The sequence below is a fragment of the Nansenia antarctica genome (genome assembly GCF_963989245.1).
Source record: "Nansenia antarctica genome assembly, chromosome: 19".
NCBI lineage: Eukaryota > Metazoa > Chordata > Actinopteri > Argentiniformes > Microstomatidae > Nansenia > Nansenia antarctica.
In genome coordinates this window covers 26412422-26430511 of record NC_137692.1, presented here as the reverse complement: position 1 = coordinate 26430511, position 18090 = coordinate 26412422, and the positions used below count along the sequence as shown (strand labels likewise).

Genomic DNA, 18090 nt, shown 5'->3' with positions numbered 1-18090 from the left:
GTTGTCTTAGTGCAGTTGTCTTAGTGCCGTTGTCTTAGTGCCGTTGTCTTAGTGCCGTTGTCTTAGTGCCGTTGTCTTAGTGCCGTTGTCTTAGTGCCGTTGTCTTAGTGCCGTTGTCTTAGTGCAGTTGTCTTAGTGCCGTTGTCTTAGTGCCGTTGTCTTAGTGCCGTTGTCTTAGTGCCGTTGTCTTAGTGCAGTTGTCTTAGTGCCGTTGTCTTAGTGCCGTTGTCTTAGTGCCGTTGTCTTAGTGCCGTTGTCTTAGTGCAGTTGTCTTAGTGCCGTTGTCTTAGTGCCGTTGTCTTAGTGCCGTTGTCTTAGTGCCGTTGTCTTAGTGCAGTTGTCTTAGTGCAGTTGTCTTAGTGCCGTTGTCTTAGTGCCGTTGTCTTAGTGCCGTTGTCTTAGTGCCGTTGTCTTAGTGCAGTTGTCTTAGTGCAGTTGTCTTAGTGCAGTTGTCTTAGTGCCGTTGTCTTAGTGCCGTTGTCTTAGTGCCGTTGTCTTAGTGCAGTTGTCTTAGTGCAGTTGTCTTAGTGCCGTTGTCTTAGTGCCGTTGTCTTAGTGCCGTTGTCTTAGTGCCGTTGTCTTAGTGCAGTTGTCTTAGTGCAGTTGTCTTAGTGCCGTTGTCTTAGTGCCGTTGTCTTAGTGCCGTTGTCTTAGTGCCGTTGTCTTAGTGCCGTTGTCTTAGTGCAGTTGTCTTAGTGCAGTTGTCTTAGTGCCGTTGTCTTAGTGCCGTTGTCTTAGTGCAGTTGTCTTAGTGCAGTTGTCTTAGTGCAGTTGTCTTAGTGCATTGTTGTAAGTCATTTTGGGTAGAGGCGTCTACAGTTTATTTATGTTGAGAAAACATACAAAATCGTGAAGCAAAACAAGTGTATCTTACTGTATAGGCGTACACCAAAACACCAAAATACAACAAAACACCAAAATCTAAATAACTGCATTTGAAACTACAACACCCCAAGCCCACAGGTGAATGCAGGTATATGCAGTTTAAACAGATAACCCAATCTTTTCTTTCCAGTACATAATATTATGTGACTTGTGGTCAAGTAGAGTGGAATGACAGTTTTAACAACTTACTCTAAATCAGGCAAAAGTGATTTTGTAGAAGAAGGTAGAAAATAATGATCTGGTAATAAATGGATGTTTTTATGCGGGTTGGTATGCGTCTCTTATGACAACAGTAAAGAATCAACCAAAGTAATGCAAGTATAGAAGGCAATGTACACAAGTAGGCTGCTTTGGCTATAGCATATATATAGATGCTATTGAATTTTAGTTGCTAATTATTTACATGCTTAAGTGTTGACTGTATGGATCATTATATAATGTTAATCACATTTATTTTCTCATTTCACATTAGACGACACAGTCAGAAATAAGCTTTTGCTCATCATCAGAGTGAACAAGGGGGAGGTGTTCTGTTTCTGAAACTAGACAAACACACTGCATCACTAACCTAACCCTAACATCACACATCACTAACCTAACCCTAACATCACACATCACTCCACTTCTTGGCGTCTTTTGAAGAAGCCACACTGCAAATTAAAATAGAAAAGATTAGAACTTTGATCCCTTGACCCTTTTAAAATACTCAAATATCCCAGAGAGTCACACATACTATAGGGTTAGGGGTCACACATAAGTTAGGGTTAGGGTCACACATACTATAGGGTTAGGGTTAGGGTTAGGGTTAGGGTTAGGGTCACACAGGGTTAGGGTTAGGGTTAGGGTCACACAGGGTTAGGGTTAGGGTTAGGGTTAGGGTTAGGGTTAGGGTTAGGGTCACACATACGATACCTTAAACAGTATGATAATGATGACAGCCAGGACCAGGAAGCCTCCTATGGAGCCTCCGATGATGGCGGCCATGGACTTCTCTACCGTCAGTTTGATGAGCATCACTTCCACCTGAGGTTAAAAACACAGTTTGTAAATAACTAGGTATAGTAGGTAAAATAGGCACAGCTGTTCTAGTGTTAAGTGGAACACTTAAAAGACACTTTAACTTTCTCTATTTAACACTACTGTATTGTCTAGAGTCTGACTTTTTAATTTGACTAATTGTCGACCAAGGATGGTGAACACATTCTAACAGATCTGACGAGGTAACCTAGGTAACCTACCGACTCCATGGATCTCATATCCAGAGCTTCATATTGCTCCTCATCGATTCCCAGGGTTCCTTTAGCTGTGATCTTCTCAGATGTACCCTGGGTAAACAGAGTGTCAGATGTACCCTGGGTAAACAGAGTGTCAGATGTACCCTGGGTAAACAGAGTGTCAGAGAGTGCCCAGTTATGGCGCCTAAACCAAACCCTCACCCAGCATAAAAGGCAGAAACATTGAATATTGAACACACTTTTAAATCACATACTGCCTCCCTCTCACACATGTGCAAATGCACAAAGTTTCGCCTAAAGCTCAAACAGGTCGTTGCTCTTTTAACTGCTTAATCATCGTTTAGTCAAACTCTTAATCTGCAGATTACAATCAAACTTAAAAGTACACCAACCTGAACATCTGAGATTGAAGCTTCAGCCTCGACGGTGATCTTCTGCTCATCTGTCACTGCACACTTGATAAGATACTCCTGGCCAGACGGCTAGAGAAATAACAATGATTTACCACTTAGAAGCACCCACTGCCGCCCATTAATATAATATATGATATTCACAGGTTTAAGACTGCTCGAGTTCAGAATAATTAATCCCCAAGGCCATAGCTACTTCTTAATGCTAATATGTCTGTCACTGAATTCTGACTTTTTTCTTATTGTAGCCTATGTCTTTGTGTATTAGTTGTATGGTGTATTTATATGGATTCATGTTTTGTGTTTTTCAAAACTCAAATTGGCAATAAAGGTTTAACTTCTGGAACAATAAAGGTTTACTGAACTGAACTGAATTCAGTTGAACTGATTTCATGAATAATCCCATGATCTGATCTGGGGTTAATGGAACTCACTTTCACTTCTGGAATGACAAGCAGCTCACATCTCTCCTGAAATCCAAACCAAACCACATGATGAATTCACAGATCAAATGTGAATGAATGAATGAATGAATGAATCTTTATTGTCATTGTAACAGGTACAACGAAAATTGAAATGCAAACCCTAGGTGCTAACATTCAAAACACAGTCCTAAGATAATAATGATGATCTATTATTAGTGAGATATAATTTGCCAGACCCTGGGTGTGAAGCTGAGGACCCTGAGCTCAGTGTAGCGGGCCTGGACCGTCAGGCTGATGTTCACATGGATCACTGCTTTGTATGTGTTCTCGCCATGAATCTGGAAGAACAAGTCTTGTTTAACCCAGGGTGTTAGTGAAACATACAGAGTATGCGAAAATCAAATAATTGTGTTGTGCGGAGCAAACATACGTCAAACTTAAACGTCAGAGGTTGCTTCTCCATTTTGTCTGTGATTTTCACTATGTTTGGAGTGGCCTCCCTGTAACAGCAGGATACCAAAAATGTAATTAATACATGAAACACTACTATGTAAGTGTCATCCATCATTTTCAAATCCCTCTACAATCTTTCAGTTGTGACTCTTACCCAGTCAGTTGGACTTTCAGGGCGTTCTTTATCTGGAAGGGGTACGACTTAGTGTCCAGGACCCGCGTGCCACCGTTCTCACTATCACACAGTAGGAAAACTCAGTTAGATCCATATGAAACTCAATTAGATCCATATGAACTCAGTTAGATCCATATGAACTCAGTTAGATCCATATGGGCACAAAATCACTGAACAATTGTCAAATGTGTAAAAAAAAAACTAGGTTTTAGAAGGTGATAGGAGAAGGTTTGTCCTTCTATCAATGGCCCCGGGCCTGAGCTGGATTACTCTTCCTGCTACGACTGGTGGATTGATGATTCACTTGCTTAGTATTCAAATGTATTGATTGTAAGTCGCTTTGGAATAAGGCGTCTGCTAAATGCCAAAAATGTAAATGTAAATGTGGGTCACATAAATGTGATCGTGCTGTTAGTGTACTGTACATATGATCATGCTGTTAGTGTACTGTACATGTGATCTAGTGGAAAGTTTCACACCAGGTCAAGTTTGCGATGATCTCAGCGTTTCTCATCTCAGATTTCTTGTCCTCTAGCTGCCAGGAGATGTTGAAACTGACCTATCAGAGTCACACAAGAACGAAACATGTTAGAGAAGAAGAACTTATGTATGTGATGACACATTTGGACGACGCCCCAAGACTGGCAGATGTGTCTACCTGGACGTTCTTCTTGAAGACTGGGCGTAGGAGACGACACTTTAAATAGGAGAACTTCTCTTTCCGTTCGTTCTCACACACAGACCCCTCCATCTTCTTTGACTGTGGAGGAGAACAGCGAGTCAGTCGTTGCCTCATTGGTCAAGTGTTGCACGATTAGATTACAGAATTTAATTATTTAAACAAATGGATCTGTCTTTAATTCAGCAGAACTTACCGGGGAGAACTTGTTGAAGAGGAGGATGTTGTGGTACGTCAGAACAAGCGTTGTCATGTAGGCGCTGTCCCCAGCGTTGGTCAGGTTGAAGACGATCTCGATGTTCTTGGTCGATCCAATTATGATCTTGTCCTGGCTATTAGACAAATCACATTATGAAAAAGACAAACAAATGTAGACATAAGATAAGGTGTAAATTACATTATATTTAATGATTTATATCTGTTTCACTTGTGTTCCCAACCTGGTGAATACAAGCAGTGAGGATATGTAAATATGTAAATACAGTATTGTGATTGAAACCTTACTGACCTGAGCTTTGAATCCAACAGGGATATGTTCTCCACACATGTGTCCTGTATCTTACAATCCTTCTCAAATTGAATCTAAATGTTTAACAACACACAGGCCATTACAGTATATGCTTATGATTAGTTATGATTGCATAAAAAAAGCACACATCTATGATTGCATTTGTTTTGATATCATAAAATAACTGGGTTAAAATACATTCTCACAGCATAAACCAATGGACCAATGTTATAAAACAACAACTTAATTAAATTAAACTGTCTATCCTCATTAACTGATAAGTCAAATAATTGTATTAACCTTTTCAGTAATCACTGTGGGAGAGAATACGTCCAGAATCCTAAGGGGTTTCTGAGTCGTATTTGAAGGTAGTCTCAAGGTGAACCGGACCTCCATGGGTGAGAAACAGTCATAGCAGCCCTGGAACAGAGTAGACAGGAAACAGTCATGTTTCACACTTGTGTTGACTTCCTTCTCTTCTTGGTCTGGCAGATGTCCAGTGAATAATCCTGTATATATATATATATATATATATGGTATATAGATGTAGATGTATCCTAGTTTCAAATTGTGACTGGTGCTAATTGGACCAGATCTATTGTTAACTGATTTCCATAAGCTTGATGACCAAGGCCTCAATGTCAGCATGTCAAGTGGAGGTGCTACATTAGTACATTTGGGGTGAGTGGTGAAGTCTGTATCCAGACAGAGTAAGTTAATGTAATTTATTAACTAATTGTGACTGCCAATGCCCCCTGGTCCTAGCATAGATTTGTTTTTCTTATGATAACAGATATAGATGATAGATAGATAGATGGTTCACTTACTTTAGACAAATCGTAAGTCGCTTTGGATATAGGCGTCTATTAAATGTGTAAAGTGTAAATGTGATGGTACATACAGGAGGATGAGACCCTCACCACTAATGTCATCTTACCGTGAAGTGCAGTTTGATGGTCTTCAGGCAGTCTGCATCACTTTCCAATATGAAGACACTCTCCCTGTCTTCTGGTTTGTCAAAAGACAGGCGCTTATTATTCTGACCTGCGTCCAGATCAATGTTATAGGATACAGGAAGATGTTCGGAACCTGAAAGGAGAATGTAAAACCACCAAAGGAATAAAGAAATTATTTCCAAATGTTTTGGTTTGACACGAGAACAGCCGTGCCTTTTTTACCTACAAAAAGAGCCTCTTTACAATGCTGAGCTGCTACTTACACATAATGACCACTAGTTGGCCGCTTGTAAATTAGCCTGCTTCCTACACAGAAAAACTGCAAAATAGCTTCATACTAGCTTATCCTGAAAAATATAAGGATACTGGGCGGTAGAACGCACATATCTAGGAAAAGTCAAGTGCAAAGACATAAATTCTTTACTCACAACTCACAGTTGATATGGAAGATATTGGATATGGATATTAAGAGTGTAACCCTAACCCTAAGATCTAATGAAGGCTTGAGAACGTGTGCGTAGCCTACTATGATTAAGAGTGTAACCCTAACCCTAACCCTAAGATCTAATGAAGGCTTGAGAACATGTGCGTAGCCTAACCCTAACCCTAACCCTAAGATCTAATGAAGGCTTGAGAACATGTGCGTAGCCTACTGGCAATGTTTCCTTTGGTCTGCGTGTTGAGGCAGGTCTTCAGGGTGACCTCCAGCTGGGTAACCGTGTTCATCTGCTCTGCCAGGCTGATGACCCCGGGACTCATGGTCAGCTTGGGTCTGAAGACGATGACAGGAAGAGTTCTGCGAGAAGAAGAATTCAGAGTCAAGATCAGAAGTCAGATCGAGGCGCTGCCTAGCCTACATTCTACAGGACACCTAGAGTTTCACGAAGTATAGAACTGCAACACATTTGGTGGATATAGAGACAGTATATCATGTAGTTAACGTAGGGCTCTCCAGGCCACACTGCTATGCTGTTACTCACTCTAGGACAGTGACGGTGCCTTGGCTCCCAGCGCTGATGTAAACCTGTCTGTCCTGGTCAGTCTCTGTAGAAAAAGCACTGACCGACTGGCCAAAATGGCGGAGTTTTATTTCCATCTGTGCAGCTGAAATCCTCTGGATGACAGGAACATATAGAGTGTTATTATAGAGTGTTATTACATATAGAGTGTTATTATAGAGTGTTATTACACTATTATGAACATGTCATGACACCTGACAAAACAGCTTTTAGCCAATGGAGGTTTAAAATGGTATGCACACTGCAGTGTAAACGGTCGGCTGGTATTGGCATACTTATTATGAATTTAGTATGCTAGTATGCAGTATATACTCATTGAGTATGCTAGTATGCAGTAGCCTATGCTAGTATGCCATTTCGAACACAGCCTTTGTTTCTAAGGGTTAGGGTTAGTGTTAGTTTTCTAGTACGTGTCATAAACACACCATTAGTATTTACCGCACATTCATTCATGGCAACAATGTACGATGTTTGAGTTCAGTTCAAGATTCAAGATTTTAGATCATGTTGGAATCACCCCGTAAACTATGTTTACTGCCATGGTGAAGAAGGCCGTTGTGACAGACTCTTTGTCAGCAACATTTCCAGAGACTCACCTGTGAGAAGTGTCTCTGTACCCCTCCCTCTCCTACATGGTAGATGTAGAGACTCACCTGTACCCCTCCTCTCCTACATGGTAGATGTAGACTCACCTGTGAGAAGCCTCTCTGTACCCCTCCCTCTCCTGCGTGGTAGAGGTAGACGCTCCCGGAGCATTCTGGGCTGTCGGCATCTTCTTCCAGAGGCGCCCCGACTGCCACGTCGTTGAATCCGTTCCCGTCCAGGTCTCCAACTGAGGCGATGGCCGACCCAAACCTGGCGAAGGAGTATTTGTCCAGGCCGCGCCACTCCCAGTCTTCCTTGAGGAACGTCCCCTAGGACACAAGCAGAAGATCACTACAGTACAGTTCCATCTGCCCCTTACTGCAGGATTGCTGCAAAGGTATTAGCTCATTTTAGATCAATAATACACTCTCCACATATACAGGTGCAAAAAATTAGAATATCGTGCAAAAGTTCATTTATTTCAGTAATTCAACTTAAAGGGTTAAACTTAGATATTATATAGACTCATTACATGCAAAGCGAGATATTTAAAGCCTTTATTTGTTATACATTTGATGATTATGGCTTACAGCTTATGAAAACCCCAAATTAAATATCTCAGAAATGTTTAATATTACATGAAATCAATAAGAAAAGGATTTTAAATACAGAAATGTCAGCCCTCTGAAAAGTATAATCATGCATATGTACAATGCAATGAGTCTATATCATATTTAAGTTTAACCCTTTAAGTTGAATTACTGAAATGAATGAACTTTTGCACGATATTCAAAAAAATTTAGTTGCACCTGTACATGTATATCAGGGTACATCAGCCTCCCCAAATGTATATAGATGTGTTTCCCTCACCTGGTGCAGCTTGTACACAAACACTTTGCCCTCCTCTCCTCTCTGATAGAAGTGTGGGGCTCCGACCAGCAGGTAGTCTGTTTTACCATCTTTATCAGAGTCCAGGGTGCACAGCACCGACCCGAAGTATGAGCCAACCTACAGCGCAGCATAGATGAACAGATCAGGTGTGTTTATACTGTATATGAGTATCCATAAACTCACAAGCCATAAAGGTTGACCGATAAACAACATAGTATTGTAATGAAGTTGTTATCATTTGTATCCAGGAGGTGGCAGCGTGTGCCAGGCAGGAGGCAGTAAGGCCCGCACACTCAATCGCTTCGACAAATTCTACTCAGCAAACAATTGTGACCCAGATCTGGTCTCGTGGTGGAGCGTATGGCTGAGTGTTACCTGGACCAGACCTGGTCCACATGTGAGAGGCCACTCAGGCCAGACCTGGTCCACATGTGGGAGGCCACTCAGGCCAGCCCTGGTCCACATGTGAGAGGCCACTCAGGCCAGACCTGGTCCACATGTGGGAGGCCACTCAGGCCAGACCTGGTCCACATGTGGGAGGCCACTCAGGCCAGCCCTGGTCCACATGTGGGAGGCCACTCAGGCCAGACCTGGGTGAGATGTGGGAGGCCACTCAGGCCAGACCTGGTCCACATGTGGGAGGCCACTCAGGCCAGACCAGGGTGAGATGTGGGAGGCCACTCAGGCCAGACCTGGTCCACATGTGGGAGGCCACTCAGGCCAGACCTGGTCCACATGTGGGAGGCCACTCAGGCCAGCCCTGGTCCACATGTGGGAGGCCACTCAGGCCAGACCTGGTCCACATGTGGGAGGCCACTCAGGCCAGCCCTGGTTGACATGTGGGAGGCCACTCAGGCCAGACCTGGTCCACATGTGGGAGGCCACTCAGGCCAGACCTGGTCCACATGTGAGAGGCCACTCAGGCCAGCCCTGGTCCACATGTGGGAGGCCACTCAGGCCAGACCTGGTCCACATGTGGGAGGCCACTCAGGCCAGACCTGGTCCACATGTGGGAGGCCACTCAGGCCAGACCTGGTCCACATGTGGGAGGCCACTCAGACCAGACCTGGTCCACATGTGGGAGGCCACTCAGGCCAGCCCTGGTCCACATGTGGGAGGCCACTCAGGCCAGCCCTGGTCCACATGTGGGAGGCCACTCAGGCCAGCCCTGGTCCACATGTGGGAGGCCACTCAGGCCAGCCCTGGTCCACATGTGGGAGGCCACTCAGACCAGACCTGGGTCACATGTGGGAGGCCACTCAGACCAGACCTGGTCCACATGTGGGAGGCCACTCAGGCCAGACCTGGTCCACATGTGGGAGGCCACTCAGACCAGACCTGGGTCACATGTGGGAGGCCACTCAGACCAGACCTGGTCCACATGTGGGAGGCCAGCCCTGGTTGAGAGTGTGAGAGGCCAGCCCTGGTTGACATGTGAGAGGCCAGCCCTGGTTGAGAGTTAGAGGCCAGCCCTGGTTGAGGGTTAGAGGCCAGCCCTGGTTGAGAGTTAGAGGCCAGCCCTGGTTGAGGGTTAGAGGCCAGCCCTGGTTGAGAGTTAGAGGCCAGCCCTGGTTGAGGGTTGGCAGTTTTCTGTGGGTATGAAGAACGTCTGATACGTTCCTGTAGCTACTGGAACAACGTTGTACCTGGGTCATACCTGGATGTACCTGGGTCATACCTGGATGTATCTGGGCCATACCTGGATGTATCTGGGCCATACCTGGGCCAAACCTGGATGTATCTGGGCCAAACCTGGATGTACCTGGGTGCTGCTAGGAAATGGACATGGGTCAGATCTTGCCTGTCATTTCTCTGCTGACTGGGAGGCCTTTTGAAGTGATGTTAAAGGCATCATTGGGGTGTTGGAGCAGTTGAGTGTGCAGCACAATTCCTGGCACATAATTGTCATCTCATGGATGATACAAATAATAACAATTTCATTACAATGCTTTGCTTTGCTGTTCTTTGGTAAACCTTTATGGCTCATTCTTTTTTATTTTATTTCATCCCAGCACCCCTTACCAGGGATTTGGGTTTCACTATCCAAACTCCCTATGTATCAGGCGGGCCACCAGTGGCCATGTTCTCTCTAACCATGTCAGGATTAAAGGAGTGGAGACCAGAACATGACACATTAAGTAACGCAACGTGAGACATCCTGTGTTTTTCTTGATATTCTAATTATGTAGATGTTCTGTATGTGTTTCTATGATGGATATGTAGGGTTAGGGTTCTGTACCTGGTCCCCCTGTAGTATCTGCTGCTGCTGGTGTGTGGCGGCGTTGAAGACGTAAACCCCCCCTGTCAGGCTGTAGCGAGGCGCCCCTGAGATGTACAGAGTCCCAGAAGACTCCACGGCCGACACCACACTGTAACCTGTGACACACAGAGAGAGAGAGAACCAGGGTCGGGTTAGTAAGACAGAGAGAGAGAGAACCAGGGTCGGGTTAGGAAGACAGAACCAGGGTAGGGTAAGGAAGACAGAGAGAGACAGAGCCAGGGTCGGGGTAGGAAGCGCTGAGGATGACAGAAGAATTACCTACATGTGGAATTGGCCGAATACTGCGGCTGACTATGCTTGTGTCTTTAAAAATGTATGTAACTTTAATGTATTTAACTTGAATGTATGTAACTTTAATGTATTTAACTTTAATGTATTTAACTTTAATGTATCTAATGTGAACACGTTAGCTGTGTGTACAGCAGGGGTGGCTGGTGCAGGCAGAAATGTGTGATTCCTCATTCCACTACATGTATGACAATGAGCCCATCCTTCAATGTCTACCTCCACCAGCCTCCAGTGGTGTCCTGGACACCTAAACATATTCTCATACAAAGAACAACATAAAGTATCAAAGCAGTGACTTGTAGCAGAGATCTTCACACCTAACCCTAACCCTAACCCCAGGACCAGGATGTAGTACCACTGGTCTACAGTCTGCAGACTAGATACTGTTCACCCTTTCTCACCCAAGTAGGAGAACCGTGGTCCTGAGGAGGTTCCATTTAGAAAGGCCACATGTTTCTGCTTGGGATCCTTCAGGATCACTCCCCCACTCCAGTCATAGGCGCCTACGGCCCCAAACAGCTGCGACCCCTAGGAACGACACGGGAACGTTTGAGATCAGCCAGAAGCCAGTGAGACGGGTTACATCAAGAGTATTATTGGGTCTGGGTGTTGCTACTGATATTGTCATCAGATGGTCTAGGCCTCTCTGATATGATGCACCCAAACTCACCTCATATTATGGATACCTCACCCTGCCCTCAGAAGTCAAAGTCAACATAAAGAATTACCAACATGAAACTTACATCAGGTGCTATGTGATTGCTGAATCCGGCCTCTGCAAGCTCAAATTGAAAGCCTTCCCCTTGCTTTATTCCTGTTTACAGATTAAAATCAAAGGTTTTTGTTATACTGTAATATACAAGCAAACACATACTCTACGATGGCATATTTTTTACACCATACATCCTTTGAGTACACCGTACATCCTTTGAGTACACCGTACATCCTTGAGGCTAACCAACAGCTACTTCCCCCAGGGGATCAGGCTCGTGAACAAGCCCACTAACCCTAACCCACTGTAGACATTGACTATCTTCCCCAAGCCCATCCCATGTATACGGACTACGGAAACCTTCCTACTGAACTATCTATTATCACTAGTGGCACCACTAGTGTGTCCTGTCTTACCTGTACTATTGTCACCTGTATCTTGTATTATGCCTGTTATATTTTGTCACTTGTATCCTGTACTACTGTCACTTTTTTAAATCTTGAATTATTATTGCCTTATTGTCTCGTGCTGCAATGCAACGTCAGGAACCGAAGCCTAACACTTGTGTAATGTGACGTAACGATACACTTGAAATTGAACTTGAGTGTTACCTTCGATTCCTTTGATGATGCTGGTCTCTATGAGTGTTACCTTCGATTCCTTTGATGATGCTGGTCTCCAGCTGAGAGAGGATGTGTGTGTGTGTGTGTGTGTGTGTGTGTGTGTGTGTGTGTGGAGTGTTACCTTCGATTCCTTTGATGATGCTGGTCTCCAGCTGAGAGAGGGTGTGTGTGTGTGTGTGTGTGTGTGTGTGTGTGTGGAGTGTTACCTTCGATTCCTTTGATGATGGTGGTCTCCAGCTGAGAGAGGATGCCCTCCAGGGCTTTGTAGTCATCTACCAAGAACAGGTGGCCTTGGCTGGAGCTGATGCTTTTCATCTCGTCTATCGCGGTCGTGGAGCTTTTAATCTTCTCTCCAACCTGTAATAAAATAAATGTTAGTTCAATGTTAATTGGATTTGGTTGCCTGTTCAATTACATCTTTCAATTGCTCAGAGCGATGTTTACTAGTGAATACTATTATATATACTACTATGACTAGAGTACTATGTACTTACCCCAATAGCAAATCTTGTGATGTTATTAGTAACAAGCAAGTTCAACGCTTTGCCCATATAGTCATTCTTATCCCAGAGGGATATCTGTCCATCTGACACCACGATGACGATCTTCTTATTCTCCGCTTTAGATCCATTCTCAGCAACAAAGACGTGTTCACTGGAAACGCATGAATGTCAATGTATCTGCATGTATCTGGTTTTGTGTTCTTGATGATCTGCTATACATACATGTATACTGCTACATACATGTATACCTTTAAGCATCTACTGCCTCATGCCAATGGTACTTACATGGCGTAGATGATGGCAGAAGCCGTCACTGTGGCATTCTGAATCTGTTGAATGTTCTGGACCGTCTCAAGAGCTCTGGCGCCATCAGCAGCACCCTCTTTTAGTAAGAGTTCAGCTCTGATTTTTGATCCATATTGAACAACAGCAAATTCACACTGTTAAAAAAGGGATAATCGGGTTTTCATGATCACAGTAGAGTAGAGAACGATTCATTCATTGATTAAAACCCACTAGCATCCATACAGAAGGAGTGTTGGATTCTATTCTATCATATGGCTCAGGGCCGGTCCTAGGCATAGGCGAACTAGGCGGTCGTCTAGTTTTTTTTTAAAGTTTTTTTTACATTTAAATAATTTTGTAGCTTGTTTTCTGATTTCTGATTGCATTATTAATGTTTGAATATGTTTATTTGTACCTTGTTTTCTGATTTCTGTCATTTAAATTTATATATTTTTGTCTTGAAACCATTGTTGTCCATAGTGTTACTGTTGAATGTGTGGGTGGTGATGAGGCAGTACTGGTAGCTTAATGTGGTGGTGGTGGCGCCCCTAAAACTTGGGGGAGGGGGGCAACAAATCATACTCTCGCCTAGGGTACCTAAATGCCTAGGACCGGCCCTGATATGGCTACATGTCTGGGTAGTAGTAGGGCCAACTCTTATCCTCCTTGTTGGTTTATGCTGCGGCTGTGTTGATCTCTACTCACATTGAAACATTTCCCCCAAACGTTTGTCATCACAGTCGAGATGAACTCTTTAGCACTTTTAAAGTCGTGATCATCGAGGCTCCCAGACCCATCCAGTATAAATACAATCTCAGTCCCAGGATCTGAAACACAAAACCATTCACAAACAACTGATGTTGTGTAACAGGAATAGGACAACTATACAACTGATTTGTACTTTGTAATGTACAATATTTGACAGATTGACATTGGCTGCATACAGTATGTACTGTACATTCTAAATTGTTTACCATGTCAGATATCTTGACTAAACATCTCTGGAGGTTTGTGTGTTTTTTGCAGAAATATCAGACTGATGCTAGCTTTTGCATTCTTAGTGTTTTACAGAAGAGCATTTCAGCACACCCACTTATTTGGTAATAATGTGGAGCAGGACCACTGCTTTAATATTGGGAAATGAAGACACATACCATCCTTTTCATCCTCATCCTCGTTGTTGTTGTTGTTGTTGTTGTTGTTGATAGAGATGTTTCTTTCCAGTTGCTCTACAACTGTCATTCAGAAATGTTGGTTTGAGATATTAGTTACTGGTTTGTGCATCTCGATTGTAATATGTTATTTGGTGCCGGTGGTCCCAGACTGTGCGGTCCCAGCACATGGGGCTGCTTACCTAGGAGAGCAGGGTCGATCTGACCCTGAATGTGATGACCAGACAGATGCTTACCTAGGAGAGCAGGGTCGATCTGACCCTGGATCTGATGACCAGACAGATGCTTACCTAGGAGAGCCGGGTCGATCTGACCCTGGATCTGATGACCAGACAGATGCTTACCTAGGAGAGCAGGGTCGATCTGACCCTGGATCTGATGACCAGACAGATGCGTACACGTCCCACTGAGATACTCGTTCATGCTTTTCTTCACTCTGACTTGTTGGCAGACCTGCCAAAAGAAAACCAGCACAGTTCAGTCAGACGCTCACGTCGGTTTAATCATTATTCTAATGTAAACGGTAATACAAGTTTGGTGTGATTGGATGGCTCCGCTCTGTATAGCTCCCTGCCTGAAGTTTAATGGCATAAAATACTAAATTTCGTCACACTGTTTAACCAGAGTGGAGTGTTGCAAACTCAGATGCTTTTCAGCCTGGTCCTTTAATCCTGGTCCTTTAAGCCTGGTCCTTTAATCCTGGTCCTTTAAGCCTGGTAATTTAAGCCTGGTCCTTTAAGCCTGGTCCTCTAAGCCTGGTCCTCTAAGCCTGGTCCTTTAAGCCTGGTCCTTTAAGCCTGGTCCTTTAAGCCTGGTCCTTTAAGCCTGGTCCTTTAAGCCTGGTCCTTTTAAGCCTGGTCCTTTAAGCCTGGTCCTTTAATCCTGGTCCTTTAAGCCTGGTCCTTTAAGCCTGGTCCTTTAAGCCTGGTCCTTTAAGCATGACTCATATCAGCAGCTCTACTCTCTCTTTTTATCAAGTTTACGGAGGGCTTTTTTTTGCTTTACTCAGTTTGGCCAGTAGAATATTTATTCATGTTTTATGTAATTCATTCTATTCTTCTATTCAATCCTCTAGAATTGACTAGTTTTCATGATACAGACTACAGTTGGATTGCAGACAGTATAACTGGAGTCTGAATCATTCAGGTAAAAGATCCAACCTGAAGATAGGATGACATTTGAGTGAGTCCTACGTATCGTGCTCAGTTAGTCAGAGTTGTGTGAAAGGCAGAAGTGGTTCACTCCTTCACACGCAAAGTGTGACACCCACAGACGGAACAGGAAGCTGTGGCTTTGTTGAGAGACAGTTGGCTAGACAATAATCTGGTGCACCAGGGGAGGCCGGTGGAGGTAGACATCGGAGGACGAGCTTCTCGAATCCATGAAACACTTAAGCTACAGGGCATGAAGTGAATATAATGTAACATGTATAACACCTGAGGATTGTCATAACCAATCATCATCATACCTAAACTGTTGACTAAAAGGTTGCGAATGATTTGATAAATGTCATGACAGTCTTTTTTTTTCCTTAGCTATGGCATTTACAGTATCATGCATTAAGATTAGAAAAAAACAAAAACAAAAACAGACAGCTGCATTGATAAGTATGTGGAAAATTATAATTTTCTATCAAAACACCAAATCCATCAAATGTGTTTTCTCTTCTTCACTCACCATGTACTCCTGGGTTTTGTCAGTCAAAGCGCTGGCTGCTGATACAACAGGTCTGAGTCCTCCACCTGTGTCGGCTACATGAGGACATCTTCATTCAGTCAGGACAAGGTGAACAAACACAGCTGGGCCCTTAAAGGTACAAATATGAAACTGTTCATCAAACGTTTGGATTTGTCATATTAGCGTCAGCTCACCTTCACCTGAGATGACGACTTCAGAACATTCGTCCTTGTTTGAAGAACATCTGAAAACCTTCTGGGGTCTAGATGACGGGGATGTGACCAGAACCCTGCAGAAACAGACCAGAGAACATAACAGGATATTGAGGAATACATCTTATAAAGATACATTTTATGGAAATAATGAAAACAAATCTGGATATGTAAATAATGTAACAATTTAATTTAACATGACACTATGATGGACTTCCTGGAGTAACTCACCCATCTTTGGACTGAACGGTAGTTTGTCCAAACAGCACATCATCTGTCCTCTTAAAATGTTTTACTGGCTTTGTAAAAACATTGAAGCCTCTCGCTGAGCAGATTACTGTAACACAAACACATTTCAGAAGTTGGGAAAAAAAGGTTATACTGTACCTAAAACCAAAAGGGGTTCTACATGGCACCAACAACGGTTCTTTAAATAATTAATAATTATTATTATTCTACAGGGAGAGACAAGTAACCTTTATAAGAGTGTATGTAGGGTTATTTCACCACTCTTAACAAATAATTATGAATACTAACACAATACTACCAAGTCAATACAAAACAAATGCATGTACATACCTGTCAGTAGAATTATATATCCCCGAAACATTTTCTAGGTCTGAAACAACTTATAAAAAAATAAACTGCTTAAAACATGGTGGTAACTAGGCCTTCCAAACTTGACAATCTCTCATATGAGCATATCTCTGCTTCTCTCATATGAGCATATCTCTGCTTCCCTGAATAGTCCTCTGTACGCTGAAGGAAGTGGTCATATCTGCTTGCTTATAGGGTTCCTATGAAGAGATGACATCACAACACACATTCAACACTCCAGAGGTCGTGTGGTATGCAGAAGCACCTTCTTGATGGCACATTGAGCCATTTGAATGATGTATTTTCATTTCAGTTTTATTTGGAAAGTTTTTGGTTTATTTCAATTCAATGTGTCCTGTGACTGCTCTCTGCAGTGTCACAGATGCAGCCTTGAGTTTAAATGTCTGATGCCCTATGATGCCTTTCTGTTAAGAAAGTTCACTTGGTCCAGGGGCCTAATTTATAAAAAAGTACTTGAACGTCATCTTTGACTTTCACGTAAGCACATTTTTCTAAACGGACGTAAGTCATGGCGTACGTCGTTCTACGTCACGGGTAAGATCAAATTTGATCCAAAGTACTTTCTATAAATGAGGCCCCTGGTGTGATGTAGTAAAGAACTGACATACACGCCTGGTTCAGTTGCAAAACCCACTGAGCTTTAATTAACTTTAATTAACCTGCGGCCTGGGGTGGTCCAATGGTCTAGCACCATGGCCTGGGGTGGTCCAGTGGTCTAGCACCATGGCCTGGGGTGGACCAGTGGTCTAGCACCATGGCCTGGGGTGGTCCAGTGGGCTAGCACCATGGCCTGGGGTGGTCCAGTGGTCTAGTACCATGGCCTGGGGGGGTCCAGTGGTCTAGCACCATGGCCTGGGGTGGTCCAGTGGTCTGGTACCATGGCCTGGGGTGGTCCAGTGGTCTAGCACCATGGCCTGGGGGGGTCCAGTGGTCTAGTGGTTTAGCACCGAGGTCGACAATGCAAACATATGCCCATGTCGGCATGGGTTCGAATCTGTCCCATGCCCTGCTGACATGCCCTCTCTCCCTTATTTTCCTGTCTGTCTTCACTGTATCTGTCCAATAAAATGAAAAATATGAGTGGGACTGGGAAAAAATAACTTAACTTCCTCTAAGACCAAACCCAAACTCCCTGTGTCACGTAACATAAAGTAAGGGATATAGCGCCCCCTACTGGCCATATGTAATAAACTAAGCATAGCATGACCTACCTATGTTATCAATCAGCACACGCTGTGTGCTTGCAGAAGAAGCTTGGGTCGGAACAGGAAGTCGATGTAGAAACCACACAGCTAGACTAGTCTGTACCTCAGACCTCACAGCTAGTCTGTGTCTGTCTCTGTGTTTTACTAAAGTGTGTCAGTGGTGATGAACCGTAGGAAGGAAGTATGCTAAAGTACTTGTGGAGACTTTAGAGAGATTGAGCATTCTGTGATTTGTATTTTTTAGCATTTTTTGCCAGACATTCTCCCTCAACATCGGTGGCTTCACCATAACC

The 18090-nt window shown here is 43.6% G+C and overlaps 1 protein-coding gene across 1 annotated transcript; it reads right to left on the bottom strand.

The window, feature by feature from the left end:
• Positions 1-1782: 1782 nt before the first annotated feature.
• LOC308174056 (integrin alpha-E-like) lies at positions 1783-16209 on the bottom strand (the record flags this gene model as incomplete). Its single annotated transcript, XM_080549109.1, has 26 exons — positions 1783-1908; positions 2124-2210; positions 2513-2602; positions 3192-3293; positions 3386-3455; positions 3563-3643; positions 4063-4142; positions 4242-4343; positions 4459-4594; positions 5156-5190; positions 5708-5859; positions 6380-6522; positions 6707-6840; positions 7438-7659; positions 8201-8338; positions 10461-10597; positions 11192-11318; positions 11534-11604; positions 12332-12482; positions 12620-12779; positions 12914-13068; positions 13652-13740; positions 14068-14148; positions 14322-14538; positions 15957-16051; positions 16206-16209. 26 exons carry the CDS (start codon positions 16207-16209, stop codon positions 1783-1785), a joined length of 2985 nt encoding a protein of 994 aa, XP_080405235.1.
• Between the last annotated feature and the right edge of the window lie 1881 nt (positions 16210-18090).